The 14,761-nt window shown below is 47.9% G+C and overlaps 1 protein-coding gene across 4 annotated transcripts in view; it reads right to left on the reverse strand.

The window, feature by feature from the left end:
* The window catches only part of TCERG1 (transcription elongation regulator 1), a 239,577-nt gene that overhangs the window by 212,068 nt on the left and 12,748 nt on the right, over nucleotides 1-14,761 (reverse strand). For 3 of the 4 annotated variants that reach the window (XM_063928109.1, XM_063928106.1, XM_063928107.1), the window contains exons 2-3: nucleotides 9,319-9,562; nucleotides 2,706-2,894 (exon numbers count right to left, since the gene is read on the reverse strand). In XM_063928109.1, the coding sequence (XP_063784179.1) occupies nucleotides 2,706-2,894; nucleotides 9,319-9,562 (433 nt within the window). Of the gene's footprint in view, nucleotides 1-2,705; nucleotides 2,895-9,318; nucleotides 9,563-9,750; nucleotides 9,954-14,761 lie in introns of those variants that run through there. The other variant, XM_063928108.1, reaches the window with a different exon arrangement.

Below are 14,761 nucleotides of genomic sequence, written 5' to 3' on the forward strand. Positions count from 1 at the left end.
AAGTGTCGCCTCCCTGCAGCATGAAGCACTTCCAGCTAGAACATTTGGATGTATCCTGTGACAGCTTAAATCAGTGTTCCCCAACTCCAGTTCTCAGGAATCCCTAACAGTGTATGTTTTACAGATCACCTAGTGTGTGCATAGGTGTACCAATTACTGGCTGACACGTTAAATGATACACTGGTGGAGCTAATTAATTTAAGGATACTGAGGAGGTCTGTAAAACATTGACGTTATGGGGTCCTTGAGGACTGGAGCTGCTAAACACTGGCTTAGATAGTCCACCTTCTACATGGAATGTAGACCAATGACATTTCTGGAAACTGCCAAAATTTACCACCCTGGAGATTGATGTGTGCCGTGGTCATGGCACTTTCTGACTGAATGTATAGTGACATTGCCTGAAGAAACTGTTGCGCTTGCAGAAGAGTTCAGAGGACAGCGCAAAGCTCTAGAATGATTACTGTCAGTCTTCTTTTGGAAATGATCCAGCGACACTACAGGCGGAGATCAAGTATAACAGAGTCCCACTGCTGGAGGCTGGGGTCTATAGTCGCAACAGCCCACTTGATGATCATATTTTCTTAGTAACCAGAAACTGATGAGCTACATAGAACAGTCCAACAATCTGAACATCCAAGTGGGTATCCTGCAAAATCCATCTGGCTAGAATCTGGATATAGAGGACTCTAGAGTGAAATTGAGTAAATGCGACTGCTTTGAAGCAGGACACCATCCTCCCTAACATTTCCATGCACTGGAGAACAGACTACTGACAACAAAACCACAGCCTACCTCCTGCCTGTTGTAATCTTTTCCTTTGTCAAAAAAGCTCTGTGACAACTGGTGTCAAACAAAAGACCTAGAAAGGGCAGCCTTTGCAATGTAATCACCAGAGATTTTGGAAAATTGTTCATCCAACCAGGATCTACAGTACTGACTTTCACTTTTCCTATCTACTCCACTCTTTAAATAGGCTGCATTAGAAAACAACGGGGCAGATGTATTAACCTGGAGAAGGCATAAGGAAGTGACAAACCAGTGATAAGTGCAAGTTGTTAAACGCACCAGCCAGTCAGCTCATAACTGTCAATTTGCATATTGGAACTAATTGGCTGGTGCGTTTAACAACTTGCACATATCACTGGTGTATCACTTCTCCAGGTTAATACATCTGCCCCAATGACACAAAGGTCTAGCTCACGTAAAAGGCAAGAGCAAGCTTTGAGGTGTAGAGGGCATGAAAGTTAATCTAAGATCCTAGTGACTATTTAGCCCATGTGGACTGTAGAGGGAGGAGTTTACTTTACAAACCGTTTCAGTTTGAAGACGTATCCACAACTTAAAGGTGCAGTCTAGTATCCCCAGGCATTGACAGAAATTACAGATTTAATTTCAGAATATAGTTCAAGTGTTGCTGAATGTTGTAGAATCCTACTCGATGGAGACATGCCACTGCATGACACTTTGGTGCCCATTTTACAACATACATGCCAGAGTGGTAAAGCCAATCTCACATACATTTTTGACCATTTAACTTTTTCTTAAAGACAAAACAGTGTGGTGTGCCTTATCCTATGGCATATATAATAAGCGTGGTTCATAAAGTGCATAGTGTAATGTTCACTCTAGTATTTATTTTAGAGCAGGGTGTTGTCCACCAAAGAGGGCACACCTGCTGGAGAGGCCTCATGGAACACCCCCTTTCCATCACTCTGGGGGAGTGCCAAGCACTCCTGGAGGGATGTAGTATGGTATGCCGGCTGTCGGGGGTCCCGGCGCACAGTATACCAGCGCCAGAATCCCGACAGCTTGGTGAGCCCCTTGTGGGCTCGCTGCGGTCGCCATGCTATCTATTCTCCCTCCAAAGGGGTCGTGGACCCACAAGATGGAGAAGCGGTGTCGGTATGCCGGTATACTGTGCGCCGGGACCCCAACATCCGGCAAACTGAAGACCAGTCCTCCTGGAGATGCCGGACTGTCCCCAGGCTCTACCCACACTGGAAACCGAGTTGAACTGCAGTGAGAGTGCCCCCCACCCATCCCACAAGGGACACTGCAGCCAACGGGTGGGACTGTCCCTGTAAAGCGGTACTTGGGAGGTATGCTATAGCCGCAACATTGTGTTGTTGTGCAGCAGCATTTGCACAACATATGGGCTTTATGTGGCACCTCATCACTACAGGATTGTAATACAATAAACACATGCAAAATGTTCTAATTCAATAAACATTAACACAATCCAAAAAATAAATGCAAAGTACTGCACATAATACATTATACTGGCGCCATTAAATAAACAGGGACATAGTAAAGAACCATTTGAGCATCCCTACATATGCGAGGTAGGGGGCAAGAATGAATACAAACCATCATGTATATATCCGCACTGTGTAATGGAGTAGCCTGCTGCACAGACATTACAGGTTTATGTGCAACACCTATAACATTTATAGTATAAAAGCGGCAATCAGACCCGACCATATAGTACATACATGGCACAGACATGTATTTATGCCTCACTAGCACACTGGTTCTGTATCTGGGCTCCCAGCGCCCGAGCTGCCGCCATTACCCGCATCATTCATCTACTTCTGGTGTATAGCTTCACAGCCCAGTTCATGCCATACATAATACAATGTACTCATAGGTGGGTATTCGATCATTACATAACTACATAAACATAAAATGGTAGGATTACTAACCTTGCCATCTGGAGTCTTATTCTCTACCCAGATTTCCTCGTTTAGTGGCAATGTTGGTGCCTGTGTAGGAGCAGGGCTTTGGCTGGGATTTGGTGTTGTTGCAGGTGTAGACACTGGTGGCATCCCTGGTGGAAACAGCATTCCAGGAGGGGGCATGCTTCCAATATGTGGGAGCATGAAGGGAGGTCGCTGTGTATAGATAAAGGGTCACAACTTCACAGATGTAATATTAAAGCTTTACAAAAAAAGTATAAAAAATAAGATTTTACTTACCGATAAATCTATTTCTCGTAGTCCGTAGTGGATGCTGGGGACTCCGTCAGGACCATGGGGATTAGCGGCTCCGCAGGAGACAGAGCACAAAACTAAAGCTTTAGGATCAGGTGGTGTGTACTGGCTCCTCCCCCTATGACCCTCCTCCAAGCCTCAGTTAGGATACTGTGCCCGGACGAGCGTACACAATAAGGAAGGATATTGAATCCCGGGTAAGACTCATACCAGCCACACCAATCACACCGTATAACTTGTGATCTAAACCCAGTTAACAGTATGACAAACGTAGGAGCCTCTGAACAGACGGCTCACAACAATAACAACCCGATTTTTTTTGTAACAATAACTATGTACAAGTATTGCAGACAATCCGCACTTGGGATGGGCGCCCAGCATCCACTACGGACTACGAGAAATAGATTTATCGGTAAGTAAAATCTTATTTTCTCTGACGTCCTAAGTGGATGCTGGGGACTCCGTCAGGACCATGGGGATTATACCAAAGCTCCCAAACGGGCGGGAGAGTGCGGATGACTCTGCAGCACCGAGTGAGAGAACTCCAGGTCCTCCTCAGCCAGGGTGTGCGCCCCTGACCAAGTAGCAGCTCGGCAAAGTTGTAAAGCCGAGACCCCTCGGGCAGTCGCCCAAGATGAGCCCACCTTCCTTGTGGAATGGGCATTTATATATTTTGGCTGTGGCAGTCCTGCCACAGAATGTGCAAGCTGAATTGTACTACACATTCAACTAGCAATCGTCTGCTTAGAAGCAAGAGCACCCAGTTTTTTGGGTGCATACAGGATAACAGCAAGTCAGTTTTCCTGACTCCAGCCGTCCTGGAAATCTATATTTTCAGGGCCCTGACAACATCTAGCAACTTGGAGTCCTCCAAGTCTCTAGTAGCCGCAGGTACCACAATAAGCTGGTTCAGATGAAACGCTGACACCACCTTAGGGAGAAACTGGGGACGAGTCCGCAGCTCTGCCCTGTCCGAATGGACAATCAGATATGGGCTTTTGTGAGACAAAGCCGCCAATTCTGACACTCGCCTGGCCGAGGCCAGGGCCAACATCATGGTCACTTTCCATGTGAGATATTTCAAATCCACAGATTTGAGCGGTTTAAACCAACGTGATTTGAGGAATCCCAGGACTACGTTGAGATCACACAGTGCCACTGGAGGCACAAAAGGGGGTTGTATATGCAGTACTCCCTTGTCAAATTTCTGGACTTCAGGAACTGAAGCCAATTCTTTCTGGAAGAAAATCGACAGGGCCGAAATTTGAACCTTAATGGACCCCAATTTGAGGCCCATAGACACTCCTGTTTGCAGGAAATGCAGGAATCGACCGAGTTGAAATTTCTTCGTGGGGCCTTCCTGGCCTCACACCACGCAACATATTTTCGCCACATGTGGTGATAATGTTGTGCGGTCACCTCCTTCCTGGCTTTGACCAGGGTAGGAATGACCTCTTCCGGAATGCCTTTTTTCCCTTAGGATCCGGCGTTCAACCGCCATGCCGTCAAACGCACCCGCGGTAAGTCTTGGAACAGACATGGTACTTGCTGACGCAAGTCCCTTCTTATCGGCAGAGGCCCTGAGTCCTCTGTGAGCATCTCATGAAGTTCCGGGTACCAAGTCCTTCTTGGCCCATCCGGAGCCACGAGTATAGTTCTTACTCCTCTACGTCTTATAATTCTCAGTACCTTTGGTATGAGAAGCAGAGGAGGGAACACATACACCGACTGGTACACCCATGGTGTTACCAGAACGTCCACAGCTATTTCCTGAGGGTCTCTTGACCTGGCGCAATACCTGTCCAGTTTTTTGTTCAGGCGGGACGCCATCATGTCCACCTTTGGTCTTTCCCAACGGTGCACAATCATGTGGAAACAACTTCTCGATGAAGTCCCCACTCTCCCGGGTGGAGGTCGTGCTGAGGAAGTCTGCTTCCCAGTTGTCCGCTCCCGGAATGAAAACTGCTGACAGTCCTATCACATGATTTTCCGCCCAGCGAAGAATCCTTGCAGTTTCTGCCATTGTCCTCCTGCTTCTTGTGCCGCCCTGTCTGTTTACGTGGGCGACTGCCGTGATGTTGTCCCACTGGATCAATACCGGCTGACCTTGAAGCAGAGGTCTTGCTAAGCTTAGAGCATTGTAAATTGCTCTTAGCTCCAGTATATTTATGCGGAGAGAAGTCCCCAGACTTGATCACACTCCCTGGAAATTTTTTTTTTTTTTCCCTGTGTGACTGCTCCCCAGCCTTTCAAGCTGGAATCCGTGGTCACCAGGACCCAGTCCTGAATGCATAACTGTGGCACTTTAGTAGATGAGCACTCTGCAGCCACCACAGAAGAGACACCCTTGTCCTTGGAGACAGGGTTATCCGCTGATGCATCTGAAGATGCGATCCGGACCATTTGTCCAGCAGATCCCACTGAAAAGTTCTTGCGTGAAATCTGCCGAATGGAATCGCTTCGTAAGAAGCCACCATTTTTCCCAGGACCCTTGTGCAATGATGCACTGACACTTTTCCTGGTTTTTGGAGGTTCCTGACTAGCTCGGATAACTCCCTGGCTTTCTCCTCCGGGAGAAACACCTTTTTCTGGACTGTGTCCAGAATCATCCCTAGGGACAGCAGACATGTCGTCGGAGACAGCTGCGATTTTGGAATATTTAGAATCCACCCGTGCTGTCGTAGAACTACTTGAGATAGTGCTACTCCGACCTCCAACTGTTCTCTGGACCTTGCCCTTATCAGGAGATCGTCCAAGTAAGGGATAATTAAGACGCCTTTTCTTTGAAGAAGAATCATCATTTCGGCCATTACCTTGGTAAAGACCCGGGGTGCCGTGGACAATCCAAACGGCAGCGTCTGAAACTGATAGTGACAGTTTTGTACCACGAACCTGAGGTACCCTTTGTGAGAAGGGCAAATTTGGACATGGAAGGTAAGCATCCTTGATGTCCAGGGACACCATATAGTCCCCTTCTTCCTGGTTCGCTATCACTGCTCTGAGTGACTCCATTTAGAATAGGTCTCACCGAGCCGTCTGGCTTCAGTACCACAATATAGTGTGGAATAATACCCCTTTACTTGTTGTAGGAGGGGTACTTTGATTATCACCTGCTGGGAATACAGCTTGTGAATTGTTTCCAATACTGCCTCCCTGTCGGAGGTAGACGTTGGTAAAGCAAACTTCAGGAACCTGCGAGGGGGAGACGTCTCGAATTTCCAATCTGTACCCCTGGGATACTACTTGTAGGATCCAGGGGTCCACTTGCGAGTGAGCCCACTGCGTGCTGAAACTCTTGAGACGACCCCCCACCGCACCTGTTTGTACGGCCCCAGCGTCATGCTGAGGACTTGGCAGAAGCGGTGGAAGGCTTCTGTTCCTGGGAATGGGCTGCCTGCTGCAGTCTTCATCCCTTACCTCTATCCCTGGGCAGATATTATGGGGACGAAAGGACTGAGGCTGAAAAGACTATGTCTTTTTCTGCTGAGATGTGACTTGGGGTTAAAAAGGTGGATTTTCTAGCTGTTGCCGTGGCCACCAGGTCCGATGGACCGACCCCAAATAACTCCTCCCCTTTATACGGCAATACTTCCATGTGCCGTTTGGAATCTGCATCACCTGACCACTGTCGTGTCCAGAAACATCGTCTGGCAGATATGGACATCGCACTTACTCTTGATGCCAGAGTTTCGCATATATAGAAATGCATCTTTTAAATGCTCTATAGTCAATAAAATACTGTCCCTGTCAAGGGTATCAATATTTCCAGTCAGGGAATCCGACCAAGCCACCCCAGCGCTGCCCATCCAGGCTGAGGCGATCGCTGGTCGCAGTATAACACCAGTATGTCTGTATATACTTTTTAGGATATTTTCCAACCTCCTATCAGTTGGCTCCTTGAGGGCGTCCGTATCTGGAGACGGCAACGCCACTTGTTTTTATAAGCGTGAGCGCCTTATCCACCCTAAGGTGCGTTTCCCAACGCGCCATAACTTCTGGCGGGAAAAGGTATACCGCCAATAATTTTCTATCGGGGGAAACCCACGCATCATCACACACTTCATTTAATTTATCTGATTCAGGAAAAACCACATGTAGTTTTTTCACACTCCACATAATACCCTTTTTTGTGGTACTTGTAGTATCAGAAATATGTAACATCTCCTTCATTGCCCTTAACAAGTAACATGTGGCCCTAAAGGAAAATACGTTTGTTTCTTCACCGTCGACACTGGAGTCAGTGTCCGTGTCTGTGTCGACCGACTGAGGTAAAAGGACGTTTTAACGCCCCTGACGGTGTTTTAGACGCCTGGACAGGTACTAATTGGTTTGCCGGCCGTCTCATGTCGTCAACCGACCTTGCAGCGTGTTGACATTATCACGTAATTCCTTAAATAAGCCATCCATTCCGGTGTCGACTCCCTAGAGAGTGACATCACCATTACCGGCAATTGCTCCGCCTCCTCACCAACATCGTCCTCATACATGTCGACACACAAGTACCGACACACAGCACACACACAGGGAATGCTCTGATAGAGGACAGGACCCCACTAGCCCTTTGGGGAGACAGAGGGAGAGTTTGCCAGCACACACCAAAAACGCTATATTATACAGGGACAACCTTTATATAAGTGTTTTTCCCTTATAGCATTTTAATATATATATATACATATCGCCAAATAAGTGCCCCCCTCTCTGTTTTAACCCTGTTTCTGTAGTGCAGTGAAGGGGGGAGCCTTCCCACCAGCCTTTCTGTGAGGGAAAATGGCGCTGTGTGCTGAGGAGAATAGGCCCCGCCCCCTTTTCGGCGGGCTTCTTCTCCCGTTTTTCTGAGACCTGGCAGGGGTTAAATACATCCATATAGCCTCCAGGGGCTATATGTGATGTATTTTTAGCCAGAATAAGGTATTATACATTGCTGCCCAGGGCGCCCCCAGCAACGCCCTGCACCCTCCGTGACCGTTGGTGTGAAGTGTGTGACAACAATGGCGCACAGCTGCAGTGCTGTGCGCTACCTTCATGAAGACTGAAAAGCCTTCTGCCGCCGGTTTCTGGACCTTCAATCTTCAGCATCTGCAAGGGGGGTCGGCGGCGCGGCTCCGGGACGAACCCCAGGGTGAGACCTGTGTTCCGACTCCCTCTGGAGCTAATGGTGTCCAGTAGCCTAAGAAGCCAATCCATCCTGCACGCAGGTGAGTTGAACTTCTCTCCCCTAAGTCCCTCGATGCAGTGAGCCTGTTGCCAGCAGGACTCACTGAAAATAAGAAACCTAAAAACTTTTTCTAAGCAGCTCCTTAAGAGAGCCACCTAGATTGCACCCTGCTCGGACGGGCACAAAAACCTAACTGAGGCTTGGAGGAGGGTCATAGGGGGAGGAGCCAGTACACACCACCTGATCCTAAAGCTTTAGTTTTGTGCCCTGTCTCCTGCGGAGCCGCTAATCCCCATGGTCCTGACGGAGTCCCCAGCATCCACTTAGGACGTCAGAGAAATGTAAGAAACCATAATGATCCAGAATATTTTTCCTCATTCTTACACTACTGAGTGTCAGTTAGCTGGTTCTGTAACCTGGAGGACAAATTGTAAGGCACAGACTAAAAGGTTATATATGGAGTCTGTGCTACGTCCTTTGGCACAGACATGTATTCACAGCGGCGATGCTTCTGTACTTGACGAGTAGCTCCTGCGCGCTGACAGGGAGCTACTCGTCGCTAGCCGGGTTGCAGTAGCGTGTGACGTCACGCAGCTGCCGCGGCCCGCCCCCCGTACGGTCTGGGCATGCCTGCGTTGCCCGGACTGCGCCCCTAAATCGGCGGCCAACCGCCACCGGCCCGCCCCCTCCCACCCGCCGACCACCTCTGCCTGTCAATCAGGCAGAGATCGCAGGGCTGAGATGGCCGTCGGCTGTCTGGCATATTCCGGAGCAGTTCAGACCTGATCGGCTGCTGTGTGAAAACGCACAGCAGCGATCAGGTCTGAATTAGGCCCACAGGCAACACTGCTCCAAATGATAAACTCAGCTTTTTGTAGATCAAAGCGGAGGTAACACAATGGGTTCTATTTCACTACATTGTAGGTTGGCATAGGTTATTATGGTATGAAACTATATTTCATAGGTAACAATATTCCATGTGACTGCTCTACTACCCCTCCAGTGAATATGCAGTTTGAGCTGATCAATGCACAGCAGACACAGCATGCACAGTATAAACATGTTACCAGCGACTAAGGGTCAAATCCCATACATACAGTACATGCAAACACTGACACGTATTGATTGTAGAGTTGTTGGTTTTTTTAGTTGTGAATTTGCTATTTTTACCTGAAGATGCGGAGGACCTATTGGAGGAGGAATGCCACTTGGTGGTGGTATTGGTGGCATATTTGGGTCAAAAGGAGGTCTTCCAAATGGAGGGCGTGGTGGTGGCGGTGGTCCCCGCATCATTCCAAAAGGAGGTGGTGGACGCAAAAGAGGAGGAGGACCTCTCAATACAGCAGTGGGAGGAGGTGTGGGACCACGAAATCGCAGGGCTTGCTGCTGCTGCTGCTGCTGTTGTTGTGCCATCCTGAAACAAGATTACAAAGTTTGGAAGGAGCCTTTTATTCTTCAAGTTGCTATGTCCAAAAATGAACAGTAAACTTGTGTCCTCCCTATTGCCACCTTCATTCTCTGCTATTTACAGAGCACTGGTGCGACCAAACATTTCTTGTGAAGAAACAAGCAGACTGGACAGATATCGTCATTACTACACACCATTAGACCAAACGGTTTGATGTCGTCACCATGTCTAGAATCCTTGATGTTCCAGGTCCACCAGCTCCCAGTGTTCTGTATACAGCAAGGTGATTCTATAAAGAAGGGGGGAGGGAGGTCTGCTGAGGTCTGGCCATTCAGTACTAAAGCCAAATGGCTGGATCCATGATAGTGCCATGCAATAACCACATAGACTGTCAGATGTGCTCATCATCGAACCTCATTATCTGTGCATCCTGATGGAAATCTGAAACTGTGATCATAAATTTATAGGATGATATTTTGCACATATCCATTGTGGTTAGTCCAATTAGGTCTTGAGAAAAATAGAAAAAGGCCAAATTGGATGTCAAAATCACAACATACATGAGCACTTGCAATGTGTGGGACAGACTTCCCAAGTCGTATACCAGATTTCTGCAGCATGCTGTGAGAAAGCCAACATCATGTTTGTTACTTTTAATAAGACATTCTAACATATAAGACAAAATAATAGGATCCGGATTATAGGTTGTCATTAGGTTCATGTCGACCATATGGGGTCGACCTAATGAATGTAGACTGTCTTTACTACACCCCAAAATAAATAAGATTTTACTTACCGATAAATCTATTTCTCATAGTCCGTAGTGGATGCTGGGGACTCCGTCAGGACCATGGGGAATAGCGGCTCCGCAGGAGACAGGGCACAAAAGCAAGCTTTTAGGATCACATGGTGTGTACTGGCTCCTCCCCCTATGACCCTCCTCCAAGCCTCAGTTAGGTACTGTGCCCGGACGAGCGTACACAATAAGGAAGGATCTTGAATCCCGGGTAAGACTCATACCAGCCACACCAATCACACCGTACAACTTGTGATTTGAACCCAGTTAACAGTATGATAAACGAAGGAGCCTCTGAAAAGATGGCTCACAACAATAATAACCCGATTTTTTTTTTTTTTGTAACAATAACTATGTACAAGTAATGCAGACAATCCGCACTTGGGATGGGCGCCCAGCATCCACTACGGACTATGAGAAATAGATTTATCGGTAAGTAAAATCTTATTTTCTCTAACGTCCTAGTGGATGCTGGGGACTCCGTCAGGACCATGGGGATTATACCAAAGCTCCCAAACGGGCGGGAGAGTGCGGATGACTCTGCAGCACCGAATGAGAGAACTCCAAGTCCTCCTCAGCCAGGGTATCAAATTTGTAGAATTTAGCAAACGTGTTTGCCCCTGACCAAGTAGCTGCTCGGCAAAGTTGTAAAGCCGAGACCCCTCGGGCAGCCGCCCAAGATGAGCCCACCTTCCTTGTGGAATGGGCATTTACAGATTTTGGCTGTGGCAGGCCTGCCACAGAATGTGCAAGCTGAATTGTACTACAAATCCAACGAGCAATAGTCTGCTTAGAAGCAGGAGCACCCAGCTTTTTGGGTGCCTACAATATAAACAGCAAGTCAGACTTTCTGACTCCAGCCGTCCTGGAATTATATATATATATATATATATATATATATATATATATATTTTCAGGGCCCTGACAACGTCTAGCAACTTGGAGTCCTCCAAGTCCCTAGTAGCCGCAGGCACCACAATAGGTTGTTTCAGGTGATACGCTGACACCACCTTAGGAAGAAACTGGGGACGAGTCCGCAGTTCTGCCCTGTCCGAATGGAAAATCAAATATGGGCTTTTGTAAGACAAAGCCGCCAATTTTGACAATCGCCTGGCCGAGGCCAGGGCCAACAGCATGGTCACTTTCCATGTGAGATATTTCAAATCCACAGATTTGAGTGGTTCAAACCAATATGATTTGAGGAATCCCAACACTACGTTGAGATCCCACGGTGCCACTGGAGGCACACAAGGGCTGTATATGCAATACTCCCTTGACAAACGTCTGGACTTCAGGAACTGAAGCCAATTCTTTCTGGAAGAAAATCTATAGGGCCGAAACTTGAACCTTAATGGACCCCAATTTGAGGCTCATAGACACTCCTGTTTGCAGGAAGTGCAGAAATCGACCTAGTTGAAATTTTTTCGTGGGGCCCTCCTGGCCTCACCCACGCAACATATTTTTACCACATGTGGTGATAACGTTGTGCGGTCACCTCCTTCCTGGCTTTGACCAGGGTAGGTATGACCTCTTCCGGAATGCCTTTTCCCTTAGGATCCGGCGTTCAAACCGCCATGCCGTAAAACGCAGTCGCGGTAAGTCTTGGAACAGACAAGGTCCCTGCTGGAGCAGGTCCTTTCTTAAAGGCCGATGCCACGGTTCCTCTTGGAACAGACATGGTACTTGCTGAAAGCAAATCCCTTCTTAGCTCCCGAGGCCATTAGTCCTCTGTGAGCATCTCTTGAAGTTCCGGTTACCAAGTCCCTCTTGGCCAATCCGGAGCCACGAGTATAGTTCTTACTCCTCTATGTCTTATAATTCTCAATACCTTGGTTATGAGAAGCAGAGAAGGGAACACATACACCGACTGTTACACCCACGGTGTTACCAGGACGTCCACAGCTATCGCCTGAAGGTCTCGTGACCTGGCGCAATACCTGTCCCATTTTTTTGTTCGGGCGGGACGCCATCATGTCCACCTTTGGTCTTTCCCAACGGTTCACAATCATGCGGAAAACTTCCCGATGAAGTTCCCACTCTCCCGGGTGGAGGTCGTGCCTGCTGAGGAAGTCTGCTTCCCAGTCGTCCACTCCCGGAATGAACACTGCTGACAGTGCTATCACATGATTTTCCGCCTAGCGAAAAATCCTTGCAGTTTTGCCACTGCCCTCCTGCTTCTTGTGCCGCCCTTTCTGTTTACGTGGGCGACTGCCGTGATGTTATCCCACTGGATCAATACCGGCTGACCTTGAAGCAGAGGTCTTGCTAAGCTAAGAGCATTATAAATTTGCTCTTAGCTCCAGTATATTTATGTGGAGAGAATTCTCCAGACTTGATCACACTCCTTGTGTGACTGCTCCCCAGCCTCTCAGGCTGGCCTCCGTGGTCACGAGCATCCAATCCTGAATGCCGAATCTGCGGCCCTCTAGAAGATGAGCACTCTGTAATCACCACAGGAGAGACACCCTTGTCCTTGGATATAGGGTTATCCGCTGATGCATCTGAAGATGCGATCCGGACCATTTGTCCAGCAGATCCTACTGAAGAGTTCTTGCGTGAAATCTGCCGAATGGAAGCGCTTCGTAATAAGCCACCATTTTTACCAGGACTCTTGTGCAATGATGCACTGACACTTTTCCTGGTTTTAGGAGGATCCCGATTAGCTCGGATAACTCCCTGGCTTTCTCCTCTGGGAGAAACACCTTTTCCTGGACTGTGTCCAGAATCATCCCTAGGACCAGCAGACGTGTCGTCGGAACAACTGCAGTTTTGGAATATTTAGAATCCACCCGTGCGGTCGTAGAACTACTTGAGATAGTGCTACTCCGACCTCCAACTGTTCTCTGGACCTTGTTCTTATCAGGAGGTCGTCCATTTTCTTTGAAGACGAATCCTCCTTTCGGTCTTTACCTTGGTAAGGACCCGGGGTGCCTTGGACAATCCAACGGCATCGTCTTGAAACTGATAGTGACAGTTCTGTACCACGAACCTGAGGTACCCTTGGTGAGAAAAGGCAAATTTTGGGACATGGAGGTAAGCATCCCTGATGTCCCGGGACACCATATAGTCCCCTTGTTCTTTGCTATCACTGCTCTGAGTGACTCCATCTGGATTTGAACCCTTGTAAGTGTTCAAATTTTTCAGATTTAGAATAGGTCTCACCTAGCCTTCAGTACCACCATATAGTGTGGAGTAATACCCCTTTCCTTGTTGTCGGAGGGGTAAATTTATTATCACCTGCTGGGAATACAGCTTGTGAATTGTTTTCAATACTGCCTCCCTGTCGGAGGGAGACATTGGTACAGCAGACTACAGGAACCTGCGAGGGGGGAAACCTCTCGACATTCCAATCTGTACCCCTTGGATACTACTTGTAGGATCCAGGGGTCCTGTACGGTCCCAGCGTCATGCTGAGAACTTGGTAAAAGCGGTGGAGGGCTTCTGTTCCTGGGAATGGGCTGCCTGTTGCAGTCTTCTTCCCTTTCCTCTATCCCTGGGCAGATATGACTCTTATAGGGACGAAAGGACTGAGGCTGAAAAGACGGTGTCTTTTTCTGCAGAGATGTGACTTAGGGTAAAAAACGGTGGATTTTCCAGCAGTTGCCCTGGCCACCAGGTCCCATGGACCGACCCCAAATAACTCCTCCCCTTTATACGGCAATACATCTTTGTGCCGTTTGGAATCTGCATCACCTGACCACTGTCGTGTCCATAAACATCTTCTTGCAGATATGGACATCGCATTTACTCTTGATGCCAGAGTGCAAATATCCCTCTGCGCATCTCGCATATATAGAAATGCATCCTTTAAATGCTCTATAGTCAATAAAATACTGTCCCTGTCAAAGGTATCAATATTTTTAGTCAGGGAATCCGACCAAGCCACCTCAGCTCTGCACATCCAGGCTGAGGCGATCGCTGGTCGCAGTATAACACCAGCATGTGTGTGTATACTTTTTAGGATATTTTTCAGCCTCCTATCAGCTGGCTCCTTAAGTACGGCCCTATCCGTAGATGGTACCGCCACTTGTTCTGATAAGCGTGTGAGCGCCTTATCCACCCTGAGGGGTGTTTCCCACCGCGCCTTAACTTCTGGCGGGAAAGGGTATACCGCCAATAATTTTCTATCGGGGGAAACCCACGCATCATCACACACTTCATTTAATTTATCTGATTCAGGAAAAACTACAGGTAGTTTTTTCACCTCACACATAATACCCTTTTTTGTGGTACTTGGAGTATCAGAAATATGTAACACCTCCTTCATTGCCCTTAACGTGTGGCCCTAAAAGAAAATACGTTTGTTTCTTCACCGTCGACACTGAAATCAGTGTCTGGGTCTGTGTCGACCGACTGAGGTAAATGGGCATTTTACAGCCCCTGACGGTGTTTGAGACGCCTGGACAGAT

This window comes from Pseudophryne corroboree, chromosome 6, assembly GCF_028390025.1.
Source record: "Pseudophryne corroboree isolate aPseCor3 chromosome 6, aPseCor3.hap2, whole genome shotgun sequence".
Taxonomy (NCBI): Eukaryota; Metazoa; Chordata; class Amphibia; order Anura; family Myobatrachidae; genus Pseudophryne; species Pseudophryne corroboree.